The following is a 15,853-nucleotide window of genomic DNA, read 5'->3' as shown; positions in this document are numbered from 1 at the left end:
GTTCCTAACCTTAGACCAGGGTGAACTAACCCTAAACCTAACCCTAGCTGAGCGGAGCCCGTCCCCGACAGACAGCGTGTGTGGACGTAGCCCAGTGCCACGCCCTCACCTTGTTCAGCGCTCCGGGCTGCTGGGGTCTGATCCCGCCGGGGCCCATCTGCTGCCCTCCCGTCTGCCCCTGCAGGGTCTCGGCCAGCAGGTTACCGCCGCTGCTCATGCCCCCGTTGCCGGGGTACCCCATCCTGGGCGAGCCGTTCATCATCTGCCCCCCCATCAGGCCCTGATGCTGCTGCTGTCCGTTGGCCTTGTGGGCGTTCATCATGGCCGCCCGGTTCATCCCGGACACGCCCCCGGCCAGCGCGGCCTGCTGCTGCATCAGGCCGGCCTGCCCCCCCTGAGGTCCCATGCCCTGGGGGCCGGCCTGCCCCCCCTGAGGTCCCATGCCCTGTGGGCCGGCCGCCGTGGCGTTCATGCCCCCCATTAGGGCCATGGAGGCGCCGCCGTTGCTGGGGGCCCCCGGCTGGGGCTGGGCCCCGGCCCGGAGGAGCTCCGACAGCTGCTTGTGTTTGGCGGCGGCGTCTTGCCCGCCGCTGCTGCCCCCCATGCCCATCCCGGCCCCCAGCCCGCCCAGGCTGGTGTGGATCTGGTTGAGGTCCCCGCCGTTGACCAATCCCAGCTCCGAGGAGTTGATGAGCTCGTCGGGGAGGTCATGCTCCAGGTCGAAGAGGGAGCCGAAATCTGGAAGGGGGACAGAGACACGGAGCAGGGGTTTAGACCAGGGAACACGAGACGCCTGCTGCACCTCCGACCTGAGACCACAGACCTCCATCTCCAGAGGCTACAGACCACAGACCTCCATCTCCAGAGGCTACAGACCACAGACCTCCATCTCCAGAGGCTACAGACCACAGACCTCCATCTCCAGAGGCTACAGACCACAGACCTCCATCTCCAGAGGCAGAGCTACAGACAGACCCCTCCATCACCAGAGGCTACAGACCCCTCCATCACCAGAGGCTACCGACCCCTCCATCACCAGAGGCTACAGACCCCTCCATCTCCAGAGGCTACAGACCACAGACCTCCATCTCCAGAGGCTACAGACCACAGACCTCCATCTCCAGAGGCAGAGCTACAGACAGACCCCTCCATCACCAGAGGCTACAGACCCCTCCATCACCAGAGGCTACCGACCCCTCCATCTCCAGAGGCTACAGACCACAGACCTCCATCTCCAGAGGCTACAGACCACAGACCTCCATCTCCAGAGGCAGAGCTACAGACAGACCCCTCCATCACCAGAGCTACAGACCCCTCCATCTCCAGAGGCTACAGACCCCTCCATCTCCAGAGGCTACAGACCCCTCCATCTCCAGAGGCTACAGACCCCTCCCATCACCAGAGGCTACAAACCCCTCCATCACCACAGCTACAGACCCCTCCATCTCCAGAGGCTACAGACCCCTCCATCACCACAGCTACAGACCCCTCCATCTCCAGAGGCTACAGACCCCTCCATCTCCAGAGGCTACAGACCCCTCCATCTCCAGAGGCTACAGACCCCTCCATCTCCAGAGGCTACAGACCCCTCCATCTCCAGAGGCTACAGACCCCTCCATCTCCAGAGGCTACAGACCCCTCCATCTCCAGAGGCTACAGACCCCTCCCATCACCAGAGGCTACAGACCCCTCCATCTCCAGAGGCTACAGACCCCTCCATCTCCAGAGGCTACAGACCCCTCCATCTCCAGAGGCTACAGACCCCTCCATCTCCAGAGGCTACAGACCCCTCCATCTCCAGAGGCTACAGACCCCTCCATCTCCAGAGGCTATAGACCCCTCCATCTCCAGAGGCTACAGACCCCTCCATCTCCAGAGGCTACAGACCCCTCCATCTCCAGAGGCTACAGACCCCTCCATCACCACAGCTACAGACCCCTCCATCTCCAGAGGCTACAGACCCCTCCATCTCCAGAGGCTACAGACCCCTCCATCTCCAGAGGCTACAGACCCCTCCATCTCCAGAGGCTACAGACCCCTCCATCTCCAGAGGCTACAGACCCCTCCATCTCCAGAGGCTACAGACCCCTCCATCTCCAGAGGCTACAGACCCCTCCATCTCCAGAGGCTACAGACCCCTCCCATCACCAGAGGCTACAGACCCCTCCATCTCCAGAGGCTACAGACCCCTCCATCTCCAGAGGCTACAGACCCCTCCATCTCCAGAGGCTACAGACCCCTCCATCTCCAGAGGCTACAGACCCCTCCATCTCCAGAGGCTACAGACCCCTCCATCTCCAGAGGCTATAGACAACGACTCCAGTGCTCCCGTCTTGAGCGGGGGGGGGGCAGTCAGGCAGAAGCGACGGCTGGGATACGAGGCCCCTCTCCTGGGCATCAGCCTGTGGTTTGATGGGCCGCCAAACACGAGGAGAGCATACACTAGGCTGCCGGTGTGAAGCCACAGAGGTAAACAGACGAGGCCGGGGCCCCAGAACACCGGGCCGGCCCTACCAGGGGAGGCTGGTCTCATACTGGGCCCAAGCACTGGCCAGAACTGGGAAGGACTTTGAGAAAGTGCTTAGTGTGTTGGGATGGAGGACCGATATGTATGGTCTTGTGGCCTCATTTTTGGTATTTCAATAACAAGTGAACATATTTGTGCATATTGTTGTTTAGCTTATAAACAGCCTTGTGCCATCAATGTTCACAGCCAACATGATTCTGGGTTCAACCGCTGGAAGACATTCAAACAAGTGCTGTGGGATATACGACTGGTCCAAGTACAGCTCACACCTCATCCTTTACCCCCGAGTTCTCTCGGTCATTAAAAAGACAGAAACTTGTCAGCCATTTTAGTATCAAATCTATGTGGTTCAAACTTCCAAAATGTAAAGAATAATGTGTGGAGAGGGGAATTTTATTAATTTGTCCTTCAATTAAAAGAGATATAACCAAAAATAATGTCTAAGCGGAACAAAACAATTGACTTGCTATACTCCAAATACTTTACCAAAAACAAAACTTGACTAGCGATCCTACACACTATTCCTCATCAACTTCTATGTTCCTACATTTTAGAGTCATGTTATAATGTTGCAAGACTTTCCACTGGATTTATATAATCTGCCATACAAAGAATACGACAGAACGAGTCGTAAAATACTGGACTCAATAGATGGACGCAAAAGAGAGACCAGTCTTAAAGACCAAGAGCAAAAACTTGGGAGACCTGAACTCTGGTCTCAACATGTCCTGGACCATGCCACGGCCGGGTCCTGGACCACGCATCCCCCGGGTCCCTGACCACGCATCCCCCGGGTCCGGGCCACGCAGCCCCCGGGTCCCGGGCCACGACGCGCGGTCCTCCCAGCGAGACAACAATGCTTTGCGCAACTTCTCCATTGAAGTGAGGTCCAAACAATAGCTAGCTGTTAGCAACAGTGGCTCAATAAAACCGTGTTATTTCGACCATGTTACGACACACAACATCCAGGGGAAACACAAGTAGTTCACCGTGGAACGGTTCACGGTTCAAAACACCTTGACCCACGTTATTACACGAATTACGGTCATTTAAACCTCAAGGCAGCTTAAGAAAACTACGTTGAACCGGCAACGGTATGCTAGTCGGCAATGCTAGTCGGCGCTAGCTCTCTGGAGTACCGTTATTCTCTGCCGTTTCTAATCGACCTTTCGCTCGGTATTAACCCGCACTTTGTACTCATGTGAGGGGGGGCGATGGCGATGTGTGTCGTTTGGTTTATTAGGCTTTGTGCTTTTAGAAAGTGAGCCCGCCTGACTCACAGAGCGGTGGCTCAACTTGAGGGAACCGGGCGACCTGGCTTCCATTGTCTGGATGTTCGTCACCGGCTAGTTAGCCAGATGGGCTACTAGCGCTGGACAAGTTCTGCACACACACACTTGCACCCACACCTGGGGTGCAGCACCCACAACCACACCTGGGGGACAACACCCACCCGGGGATCAGCACCCACCTTGGGGGGAGGGGGGGCACACACACGCGCACACCCCACCTGGGGGGCACACACACCTGGGGGGCAGCACCCACCTGACCCCCCAACTCTCACAACACGTCTTTACTCCGTTTACCACGGTGAGCCGGGCTATCCAGGAGCCCTACACTGGTGATGTCGACTTGATGGAGGTCTTTCTACCAAGTTAGGCTTCTCCGCTGCAGGAGAGCCGAGCCCGTTGACTTCGGATCACATACTGGGGGCCATTTAGCAAGTCAAGCCTCACGAAAAGGAGAAATAAAAAGCATGTTTACCATTTCCATCACTGGCGGACACCGAGAGAGCTGGGGAGGAAAGCTTGGGCCTCTTGGCTGAAGGCGGGCCGGACTCCAAGACATTATCGGCCATATTTTTGACGAATTAAAACTTGCTGTGGATCCACCCGGGGAGAATCAAAGTCCCTAGTTATCGGCCGTTTCTTGCTCGGGAATGGTTTCCAATTCTTCCCCCACCGCTACGGGGACGGTAGGGGAAAGAAGGCGATGGTGAACTCTTCCCTTCAGAGTTCCCACTCTGGGTTATCCTCTTCGTGGGTCTGATCCCCCTCCCCGGTAGAGGTCTGGTTTCTTCAGGTTTCTCCGGGTTCAGCGGGAGGAGGTGGTACGGTGGCGTGGGCCTTCGACTACCTCATGTGGCTTCTTCTGCTTCATGGGAAATGTCCCCAGAGCGGTCCTCCGTGGTACGGCCACTCCGGTCCGCCATGGCCGGCGGGGAAACGCAGGACTTGGGCTGAGAGGCGCGCGTCTGAAGACCCTCCTCCTGTGAATGGGAACCAAAAACGAGACCGAAAAACGCAGTCCCGCACGACCCTGGTGGCAACTTTTCGGGAGCCTCCTCTCATGCAACAGTTAAGAGATCCTTAATGGCATTTTCCTTTCTTCCGCCTGATCTGAATCCTCTCTGCTGTGGAGGCCGGCCAGTCCGCACATCCCCTAGGAGCTCCGTCGGTGTTTGAACACTTCATGTGAGTGACAGTCGTTCAGAATCGTCTGCAATACGAGCATGAGTTCTATTGTCCTGTTTAACACTCAGAAAGCAGGGGTCGGTGCAAACGGTAAATCCAATAAATCACGATTCCGTCGAAAGTCACCAGTCCCAACAGTAGCTGGTTTAAAATGGATATCGTTTAAATTCCATGCATCTCACAAAACCTCCTTTGCATCTGGACGTAAACCACTGTGCCCTTAGTGTACACGTCTGACCATGCAAGGCACTGGGTCAGAATAACGGACTCATATTGCACATTTAGTTGTAGCGCCCCTCGCTCGGATATTTCTGATGCAGCCAGTCGGGTTGGCAATGGTTGCAAAATTCAAGAGAGAAAAAAAAATCCAAATCACTGCTCGTCTGCAGCTTGATTGCCAATCGATTCGGATGCAGATTTCTCTCTTCTAGAAGAGTTCTAAAAGGTTATCAAACAACTATTTAATAATTAGCGTACAATCAGAAGGATCCAATTGGTTTTATTTTGCAGGCGAGGTTCCAGGGGGTACTTCTAAAGAGATGGAGCCTCGATTTCAACCAAAGAAAACACTGGCAAGCTTTTCAGATTGAAAAATAGCATGGTTATAACTACTGCAATTTTTAACTGTCACTCACTGCGTATAATCATGCACGAAAGGCAAATTGAAAAATAAGACTCCAGAAAACAAGCAAATGCGACCTTAGGCAAAAATTCAATAAAACGTCGGGCACAAAATATGGCTTCTTTAGAAGTGAAAAACAGTGGATGTGCAAGAAGAGATCATCCTTGCACCCCAAATATTGTGGGTTCAAAAAATCCTTTCATTGACTCTTTGTGATGGAGAATGCCCCCCTTCGCGTTTATCCCAACAGATTCCCCTTTTCTTCAAGCCCGTCTTCCCTCTTTCCACCGATCCCTGGAGCCCGGGGGACATCTAGCTGTACACCGGTCTATGCTTGCGGTTTCCTGGCTTCGCAATGGACACATAATGAGGTTTCACGTTCATTTTCTCCTTCGCAGGTTTTCCTTCGCGGTGGTATCTGTCCCTCTTCCGCCTCTCCTCCTCTCCGCTCCTTCCCTGGATCCGCTGTTTCCTTCTTCGGTCGCCGATCCCTTTTCGCTAGCGTCTCGTCTTTTGTTCGTGCGATCTACGTTCGCATTTAACGCCAAGACACGATGTCGCCCGTGTGTGCCCGGCGGTTCGCGGCTGTGGTCTCTTCTCTTCTCTCGGCGTCTCCCGTTTCTTACGGTCCGTCCGCACAAACAAAATGGCGGCTTGTTGTTTCTGCTCCTCTGATACGGGGGGAGGGTTGGAGGTACAGCAACATTAGGCGTGTGGGGGGGTGGGTGGGGGACTCGGGATCGCCCGGAACACTTTCGTGTTCTCTCGGAGTGCTGCTTGTAACGCGGTGCTCTGTAGGGGACAGTCGCGCTCCACCAGAGAGCGGCTGAGCCGCACGACGAACATGTCACAATTAAAACTCAAATCAAAGAGCGTCGTAGGCTACATTTCACCATTAAGTTCAGAGAGCGCCCGATGGACACGGTGTACAGCCTCCACGGTCACCACCATCTCCTCCAAAACCTGCCATGAATTAAAGGCTGTTTCCCAGCGTGCTTCTAAACATTAAAGGCTTCGTTTGCTGAAATCGAATGGTTTACACTTTTCATTTTGATATAAAATAAAAATAAATAGCACCACTATAGTACCATTGTTCATTATTTGCGCTTAAAGTCCGTTCTACGTCCGACGGATTGATCAATTATTTTTAGGACGCCACGAAACAGTGGGATACATTTATATTAAAACTGCGATTTAGTTCACTCAATGGCACTTTTGTGAGCCACATGGGCTAAACACGAGACTACGCAAGTTTAGAAACGATGGGGACAATCAAGGCATTTCATTTGATAAGTTTCATAGAATTTGATACAAAACCGCTTTTCAACGAGGGAGGTAGACTTCGTAGAGGATATGGTGACGAAGCCAGCCCCATCATCAAAACAATGTTACCGGTCATTTTGAACTCAAGCAAATGAACAACACCATCTCCCCCCGGAGACACTACTCCATGAGGTTAAACAAACCTGTTTCATTTAATGTAAAATTTAAATAATCGGATTTCCCATAAAATATACTTTGAGTTCCAGACGTGGACACTTCAGTGCGTTTTTCTCTGCGCCCCAAAGAAAACAAACACCAACACAAGCATGTAAAGACTTCGTTGGAACACACTTTAGAGACAACGTGCGCTCTGATGGGGGGCCCTGGGATCCCACGGCCCCCCTCTAGCGCTGGGCGCAGGCCCTCTCCACGTCCGCCAGGGTCTTGGGGGCGTCGGCGGAGAGGATGAGGGGCCCCCCCGCATCCCGGACCACCACGTCGTCCTCGATGCGGACCCCCAGCCCGCGGAACCGTTCGGGGGCCCGGGTGTCGTCCTCGGCGATGTACAGGCCTGGGGGGGGAGAGAGGAGAGGGGCGTTATGCTCCTCCTACAGCAGGAGCGGGGCTTTAGGCTCCTCCTACAGCAGGAGCAGAGAGGGCGTTAGGCTCCTCCTACAGCAGGAGAGGAGGGCGTTAGGCTCCTCCTACTGCAGGAGGAGGGCGTTAGGCTCCTCCTACAGCAGGAGAGGAGGGCGTTAGGCTCCTCCTACTGCAGGAGGAGGGCGTTAGGCTCCTCCTACAGCAGGAGGGGGGCGTTAGGCTCCTCCTACAGCAGGAGAGGAGGGCGTTAGGCTCCTCCTACAGAAGGAGAGGAGGGCGTTAGGCTCCTCCTACAGCAGGAGGAGGGCGTTAGGCTCCTCCTACAGCAGGAGAGGAGGGCGTAAGGCTCCTCCTACAGCAGGAGCGGGCGTTAGGCTCCTCCTACAGCAGGAGCGGGGGAGCGTGTCCCTTAAAGCGAGGGTCGGCGATGTGGAGACGCCAGCCAGGGAGCAACATTTAGGAAGGGGTCTCAGGTACCTGGCTCTATGGTGATGGCCATCCCAGGCTGCAGGGCGCGGGAGCGTGACAGCTCGGGGGTGTCGTGGACGTCCATGCCCAGGTAGTGGCCCACGTGGTGGGGGCAGTAGTGCCGAGCGACCTGGGGGCGAGAGGGGGGTTCAGAGGACCTGATGAAACACATCACACTAAACAAACAACAGACGACTCGCACAGACAAGCAGAACGCACAACGTCCAATCAGACCGTCTCTCTGTTACCACCAACCGATCGATCGATCTTCCAGATACCTGATGGTTAGGGTGTCACTACTCCATAACAGGGACGTATAGAGTGACTAATACTGACTGTTCAAACTGATGAAGGGCTTTAACCATCGAGTGGTGAAACAAGTCTGATCTTAGAGGGCCTTGCAGTGTGAGCCCAGCTGAAGGCCTCGAGGCCCTTGACTCCACTCTGAGTGACTAAAGGGCCATTCAGAGGATCCTGCTTTGAGTGAACATGTGCTGTGTGCTTGTCTTCCAAAGAGGTCTTTGGACATCACCATGTCAGGGGAGTGTCTCCGAGGAGTCCTAGGCTCCGTGTGCTTGACATCCTGGTTTTATTAACAGGTAGAAATGTTTGGTTCATTTGAGGTTCATTTTCAGTTCAGACAACTTTACTGATCCCAAGAAGGGCCGTTCATTGGCAGCCTACTCCTACACACGACTTAAACACTCCCAGGCTAGGGAGGGTTAGGTCAGGGCCACAGATCAAAGGTCAACACAAGGATACGATGAGCAGCAGTGAATGAAAGACAACATTCAGTCTTTATATATATTTATATTTATATAAATATAAATATAAATATTTATACTTTATATTTAAGGGGGGTGGGGATTTTTTGTGACATGAATATAGTGTCTTGTTACTGTCTTTCAAAAAAAAAGGAATCATAACATAAAACTTGTAGTTCACCTTGAGGACATGTGCATTAGGTTATGAAATGTATGACGTAATGGGTCGTAAAGACGTATCACAGGAACATTTATAAAGTAAGACTAACAGAAAGTCTTACTACAGCTTTGCTTTCGATGTCAACATGCTTTTGGGCAAAACAAAATGGAGGAGTTGGAGCTCATTGGCTAATTAAAATCTAACCAGGTTAGAGCAAATCAGCTGCATGTTCTGTTTGGACATTTCCCCCATTTCTTATCCACAGAAATATGCACCAAAGGTTACAACTACTCAAGTGAGGAGTTAAAGATAAACACAAGATACAATCTTTATGAAGGACTACTGTGGTAACAGGACCATGGCTGTTTATGGCTGGGGTTTCATTTCACAAGCTCACGTCAGCTACAAGGCAGAGCATATCTTTACTTTTACTACTTTACTAAAGCCAGAGAAGGCAATTTGGAGAAACAATGCAGAATAAGCTCGATTTGAAGTCACCAACCTACAATAACCCCCCCCCCCCCAACAGGCCTTCCCCACAAACAACTTCCCCAAAACAAGTGGTTAGCTCGCTAGCTTTAGCACTAGGTTTGCTAGCCTAGTCCTGCTAGGCTAACGGTCCTGCACTGTGAGGTAGTCGGGGTAGGTGGAGAGACAGGTAGGTGGAGAGACAGGTAGGTAGACAGACAGGAGATGTAGACAGGTCATCCAATCATTTCATTTCAAATGAATGAAAATGTCAGTGGCGTTTCTGGTCATTATGGCACCCAAGGCGAGATCTCCAACCCCCCCCAAAACCAATGCCCTCTTCAGGGAAATTAACCCCTATATATTTCACTATTATAAACATGACAAAACCAAAGACAAAAAGGCAAAGAAGGTCAACACTAAAGGAGTAACTAACCCCTGGCCCCTCCCCCACCTGGCTCCTCCCCCACCTCCTCACCTGTATCCCTCTGATAAGTGATCAATAAGTCCCCCTGTAGGAGGCGCCCCAGGGGCCGTACCTTCAGCAGCTCCACCTCGCTGGCGGAGTCCTTGGCCACGCCCAGCCGCCTCAGCTGCGCCCCCAGCAGGGCCAGCATGGAGCTGTAGATATGGTCCAGACTCACGCCGGGGGAGCACATGGACAGACAGGCCAGCTGGACCTCCAGCACCGCCTCATAGAGCTCCGCCTGAGGGCCTGAGAACCTTCAGGGGCCCCGGAGGAGAGAGGAGCACCGTTTAGACAGGAGGAAGAGAGAGGAGGAGGAGAGAGGACCGTTAGAGACAGGAGGAGAGAGGACCGTTAGAGACAGGAGGAGGAGAGAGGAGGAGGAGAGAGGACCGTTAGAGACAGGAGGAGGAGAGAGGACCGTTAGAGACAGGAGGAGGAGAGAGGACCGTTAGAGACAGGAGGAGGAGAGAGGACCGTTAGAGACAGGAGGAGGAGAGAGGAGGAGGAGAGAGGACCGTTAGAGACAGGAGGAGAGAGGAGGAGGAGAGAGGACCGTTAGAGACAGGAGGAGAGAGGAGGAGGAGAGAGGACCGTTAGAGACAGGAGGAGAGAGGAGGAGGAGAGAGGACCGTTAGAGACAGGAGGAGAGAGGAGGAGGAGGAGAGAGGACCGTTAGAGACAGGAGGAGAGAGGAGGAGAGAGGACCGTTAGAGACAGGAGGAGAGAGGAGGAGGAGGAGAGAGGACCGTTAGAGACAGGAGGAGGAGAGAGGAGGAGGAGAGAGGACCGTTAGAGACAGGAGGAGGAGAGAGGACCGTTAGAGACAGGAGGAGGAGAGAGGAGGAGGAGAGAGGACCGTTAGAGACAGGAGGAGGAGAGAGGACCGTTAGAGACAGGAGGAGGAGAGAGGACCGTTAGAGACAGGAGGAGAGAGGAGGAGGAGAGAGGACCGTTAGAGACAGGAGGAGGAGAGAGGAGGAGGAGAGAGGACCGTTAGAGACAGGAGGAGGAGAGAGGACCGTTAGAGACAGGAGGAGAAGGAGGAGGAGAGAGGAGCACCGTTAGAGACAGCAGGAGGAGGAGGAGAGAGGACCGTTAGAGACAGGAGGAGAGAGGAGGAGGAGAGAGGACCGTTAGAGACAGCAGGAGGAGAGAGGAGCCCTGAGGTTCACTTCATGAGTGCAGCCGGCGGAGGTACAGAAGAACGGTGTTGGCAAGAACTATTCTTTACTCCAAGGACAGCTGGCTCCTCACAATACCGTTCTCCCTCCACTATGATTCACATCCTTCAGTCCCATCTGCCCTAATCAGTCCATTCAGTTCAACTAAAAACACAGTTCTTAGTGGTAAGTTGTAAGTCCATTCAGTCATGTTCAGTCCCTCACACACACACACACACAGCGGGAAGAGTAGTAAGTTGTAAGTCTCCTCCCCCATAACTCACCGGCCGTTCACCGGCCATGTGCGGGTGATATCGCTGACGTAGCCAAAGTATTCACAGCCTCCGTCCAGAAGCACCATCTCACCATCCTTCGGGGAAAGACAACAGAAAGTAGAAAGAGATGTCTTCATCATCTCGGTCAAAGGGATGAAGGTTGATATCCACAAGCTCCTTCAAGGCCCGCCCCCCAGCATCATCCGTCCCTCACCTTGATCAGCTGATTGTTGTTGATGTAGTGCAGGGTGTTGGCGCGGTTCCCCCCAGCGATTACAGGGGGGTATGCCAGGAAGTTGGCCCCATGGACGCGATTCTCAAAATCAAACTGGAGGCACATGATTGGTCAAAGGAGTCACGGTTTCAACCGAGCAAATCTACGAGTGGCAAGATCTATGTTCACCGAATCCCGGCTCTTCCACCAGCGCTTAAGAACATACAACTAAGCAATCACACCCATTCATTTACTTCAAAAATAAATCTGTATTTTTTACAAAAGATTCTCAACAAGTAAACCAAGTAAATGCCAGCAGAACCAAACTGTTCCTACCTTAGCGAAGATCAGGGCTTCGTCTACCTGCCCCCGGGTCATGGCCATGGTTTTCCTGAACGCCTGCAGAACAAAGTCATGAAGAAACTCACATCACCCCCACATCTTCCCAATGACGCCTAACGGTTGTATCAGCGGTGTTGGGGGACGTCTCTTCGGTTGGTGTTTGAAGCGAGATCCCAACCAAACAGAGCCCGCTTGCCCCTCCCTCCCGTGTTTCGTTCATCCAGTAAAAACCGTCATGAACGCAGCGCAGAACCCCACAGCACCCACCCCTTGTCGGTGATTGGTTGGAATACTATTTATTTTGATTTTGATTGGTTGGCAGTGGCATTTGTTTTTGTGTACGAGCACAGGCTGCCTACAGAGACGCGTGTTTTAACGGTCTGCTTACGGGGCGGGCAGCTAGCGGACCGTGAGGAAAGATCAGATGAACGGGATCATTTGTGTTTGGACAAGAATCACCGATACAACCTTTAATGACCAGAGCTGAGGCCTTACTGTCTTAAGCCCCCCCCCCCCCGGTGGGCGGGTACACCACCCCCTCCAGACCTCCGTACCTGGGCAGTGATGTGACCGGCCTCCTGCATGAGGGCCACCTCCGCCGGGCTCTTGAGGGCCCTCAGCGTCTGGGTCAGGTGCCGGACGGGGCGCGGCGCCGGGCCCGCCTCCAGCAGGGGGCGCAGGTGGGTCTGGTGGAGCTGGGGGTGGGACGGCTTGGAGCTGTCGTACCAGAGAGAGGAGCCTGGGGGGGGCCAACCAGAGGGAGGGGTTAGACAGTAGGCCTACACTAGGACCAGACGGGGTTAGACCGTAGGCCTACACTAGGACCAGACGGGGTTAGACCGTAGGCCTACACTAGGACCAGACGGGGTTAGACCGTAGGCCTACACTAGGACCAGACGGGGTTAGACAGTAGGCCTACACTAGGACCAGACGGGGTTAGACAGTAGGCCTACACTAGGACCAGACGGGGTTAGACAGTAGGCCTACACTAGGACCAGACGGGGTTAGACAGTAGGCCTACACTAGGAGCAGACGGGGTTAGACAGTAGGCCTACACTAGGACCAGACGGGGTTAGACAGTAGGCCTACACTAGGACCAGACGGGGTTAGACAGTAGGCCTACACTAGCACCAGACGGGGTTAGACAGTAGGCCTACACTAGCACCAGACGGGGTTAGACAGTAGGCCTACACTAGGACCAGACGGGGTTAGACAGTAGGCCTACACTAGCACCAGACGGGGTTAGACAGTAGGCCTACACTAGGACCAGACGGGGTTAGACAGTAGGCCTACACTAGGACCAGACGGGGTTAGACCGTAGGCCTACACTAGGACCAGACGGGGTTAGACAGTAGGGCTACACTAGGACCAGACGGGGTTAGACAGTAGGCCTACACTAGGACCAGACGGGGTTAGACAGTAGGCCTACACTAGGACCAGACGGGGTTAGACAGTAGGCCTACACTAGGACCAGACGGGGTTAGACAGTAGGCCTACACTAGGACCAGACGGGGTTAGACAGTAGGCCTACACTAGCACCAGACGGGGTTAGACAGTAGGCCTACACTAGGAGCAGACGGGGTTAGACAGTAGGCCTACACTAGGAGCAGACGGGGTTAGACAGTAGGCCTACACTAGGACCAGACGGGGTTAGACAGTAGGCCTACACTAGGACCAGACGGGGTTAGACAGTAGGCCTACACTAGGACCAGACGGGGTTAGACAGTAGGCCTACACTAGGACCAGACGGGGTTAGACAGTAGGCTCCTCACCCTTGAGGCTCCGGAGCACCAGGCCCAGCTCCTCGGTGCAGTGGACCCTCTCGATGCCGGTCAGCGCCGCCGCCCCATCCTTCCCCGACCGCGCCCCGTCCCACAGCTCCCGCGCCGGGTCCCGGCGCGGCACGAAGAGGATGGCCTGGTCCGGCCGCCCCGTCCCGTGCAGAACCAGCGCGCTGTCTGCCTCTAGGATCCCCGTGAGGTAGAGGAAGTCCTGCAGGGCAGAGTAGAACGTCACCGTCATGTTGTCAACCGTCTCCCACCCGGTCCTGACCCTTTCCAACCCTCACTGGACGTCTCCTTTAATGCCTCCAGACCTCCAGCAGGTGCTGCAGTGACAGCAGCCGTCCAGCAGGACACCGTAACAACGCTATCCTACGAGCAGCTAACCTCTGGTGGGTTTGTCTTGGAGGAATGGATAGGGGGTGCCAACATGGCAGCCTACTCATGGAACCTGTTCCCAAAGCCATATGCCATATACTGGTCTTACATGTACAGACATGAAGCATGTACAATATTCACATCTGTTAACGACACATGCATGAATGGAACACTAAATAAGAGGGAGACACAGGGAGGAGGGACGAAGGAGCACCTGGTTCTGGTGGAAGGGGTAGGGGATGTCGTTGGTCATGTAGCGGGTGGGGTGGGACAGCAGCACCACCACGTGGGAGTCCGAGGGCGCGGGCGGCCCCAGCCGCTCCGCCTCCGCCGCCACCAGGGAGGCCAGCTTCAGCCGGCGCAGCTCGTACTCCAGCTGGGTCAGCCCAGGGGTCACCTCCCCTACGCACACACACACGCGCACACACACACACACACAGACACACAGGCACACACACACAGACACACACACACACACGGACACACAGGCACACACACACACACACACAGGCACATGCACACACAGACACACACACACGGACACACAGGCACACAGACACATGCACACGGACACACACACACACAATGACATTTTTTTTCTAATTGAAGCAGTGGGAGGAGTCTGCATGATTTTTCTTCCTAATGTTATTAGGATTTTGAATCAGAAGACTCTATGCGGTCTGATGTGTAGAGTGTGAACTACACTGGAATGAACCTCTGTCGGATTGTTTAGGCTGGCATTCATATTCATTTATGTTTTATCAACGACTTATTCAATATTGTGTTGTATTCGTATGCTTATCAATGTATTTCTCTGTGTTCTCCCACCACCATGCAGTGAGCCCTCCCTCCCCTTAGTGCGCAGTGGAGTCACCGCTAGGCTGGTGTTCACCACCAGGTGATATTAGAGGTCTGGAGGCTGGGACATAAAGCCCTGTTAACACCAACATTACAGCGTGAACATCACAGCGACCACCCTGCACTGTAGAAGCTCATTAGCAGCCTTGACTTGGACTTCCAGAACATTTAGTTAGTAAGCAGATGCTTTTATCCAAAGCGACAACTAGGTTAGGCTTGTATACAGAACGTAACTGAGTGGCTCAATGAAATATAAAATGATGCGACTACACATGACATGATACCAACTTTCTTAGAAGAACTTTGCTAATGCGAGAGCTGTGTACCTGAACTCACCATGTTTGAGGAGGTGGGGGTGGGTGAAGGGACTGGGCTGGCCCAGGTAACGAGGGGGGTACTGTTTGGGTTTCAAACCTCCTGGTTTCACTGAGATGTTCCTGCATGCGCACCGGAGACAGCCTGCACACAGTGAAACACAGAGTGAACAGCCTCTCCAACACTACGCTGGAGCAGGGACCGGGTAATAGTCTGTTAAGGTTCCAAGACATTATGAAGCGTCTGCTGGTCACAATAGAGTACACATCGTAAGGTCAGACACAAACACAGACCACACAGAAATAATATCTGTGATGACAAATGGTGAGGAGAAGTAATGTGGAGATGAAGTGATCAATGTATGAAACCCTGGATATATTACCTTGCCTCCAACTCGGGCCTGGCAGCAGCCTGCCAGATCGGGCGAGGAGGAGAGGAGAGGGCAACATTCTTTATTATCCCCCTACATATGTGAGCCACCAATGTCTACAGCTGGCCTTCGAGTATGTCATTAGACAAAGTCAATAAAGGAACCTCATTATATTGAGTAGGTACGTTGAGCCACTGAAATATATTAAGTGTACAAATGGTTTGAGGCAAGAACAAATGTTGCTAACTAAGTCCCTTGCCGGAGTGTCTGAGGAGATCAGTGAGCGGCCCGTCCTATGTAAGAGACACGAAAGGTGAAACGACTGGCCTCCCCTTTAACACCAAC

General features: G+C 53.6%; 2 protein-coding genes across 3 annotated transcripts in view; both read right to left on the bottom strand.

Annotated features, from left to right (window-relative positions):
- Window positions 1-6,261, bottom strand: part of ep300b (EP300 lysine acetyltransferase b) — a 33,574-nt gene extending 27,313 nt beyond the window's left edge. For both annotated transcript variants that reach the window (XM_079746849.1, XM_079746850.1), the window contains exons 1-2: window positions 4,292-6,261; window positions 110-738 (exon numbers count right to left, since the gene is read on the bottom strand). In XM_079746849.1, coding sequence (XP_079602975.1) covers window positions 110-738; window positions 4,292-4,385 — 723 coding nt within the window. In that variant the 5' untranslated portion in view covers window positions 4,386-6,261. The remainder of the gene's footprint in view (window positions 1-109; window positions 739-4,291) is intronic.
- An 813-nt stretch (window positions 6,262-7,074) lies between these two features.
- On the bottom strand, window positions 7,075-15,771 carry xpnpep3 (X-prolyl aminopeptidase 3, mitochondrial). The gene is made up of 11 exons (XM_079745764.1): window positions 15,521-15,771; window positions 15,160-15,282; window positions 14,180-14,367; window positions 13,579-13,798; window positions 12,361-12,545; window positions 11,801-11,863; window positions 11,465-11,578; window positions 11,260-11,345; window positions 9,886-10,069; window positions 7,964-8,084; window positions 7,075-7,457 (listed from the first exon to the last, which is right to left on the bottom strand). Exons 1-11 carry the CDS (start codon window positions 15,585-15,587, stop codon window positions 7,291-7,293), a joined length of 1,518 nt encoding a protein of 505 aa, XP_079601890.1. The 5' UTR covers window positions 15,588-15,771; the 3' UTR covers window positions 7,075-7,290.
- Window positions 15,772-15,853: the final 82 nt, after the last annotated feature.

Source organism: Pollachius pollachius (assembly GCF_949987615.1).
Source record: "Pollachius pollachius genome assembly, chromosome: 11".
Lineage (NCBI taxonomy): Eukaryota > Metazoa > Chordata > Actinopteri > Gadiformes > Gadidae > Pollachius > Pollachius pollachius.
The sequence above is the reverse complement of the archived record's forward strand: the minus strand, read 5'-3'. Positions and strand labels throughout refer to the sequence as shown.

Excerpts from the sequence above, each read along its gene's own strand:
- xpnpep3 (XM_079745764.1), bottom strand. The coding sequence starts at position 15,587 with ATGTTGCCCTCTCCTCTCCTCCTCGCCCGATCTGGCAGGCTGCTGCCA. Across the intron at positions 14,368-15,159 it reads CCCCCACCTCCTCAAACATG|GGGAGGTGACCCCTGGGCTG; the intron begins GTGAGTTCAGGT and ends GTGTGTGCGTAG. Across the intron at positions 11,579-11,800 it reads AAGCCCTGATCTTCGCTAAG|TTTGATTTTGAGAATCGCGT; the intron begins GTAGGAACAGTT and ends ATGTGCCTCCAG.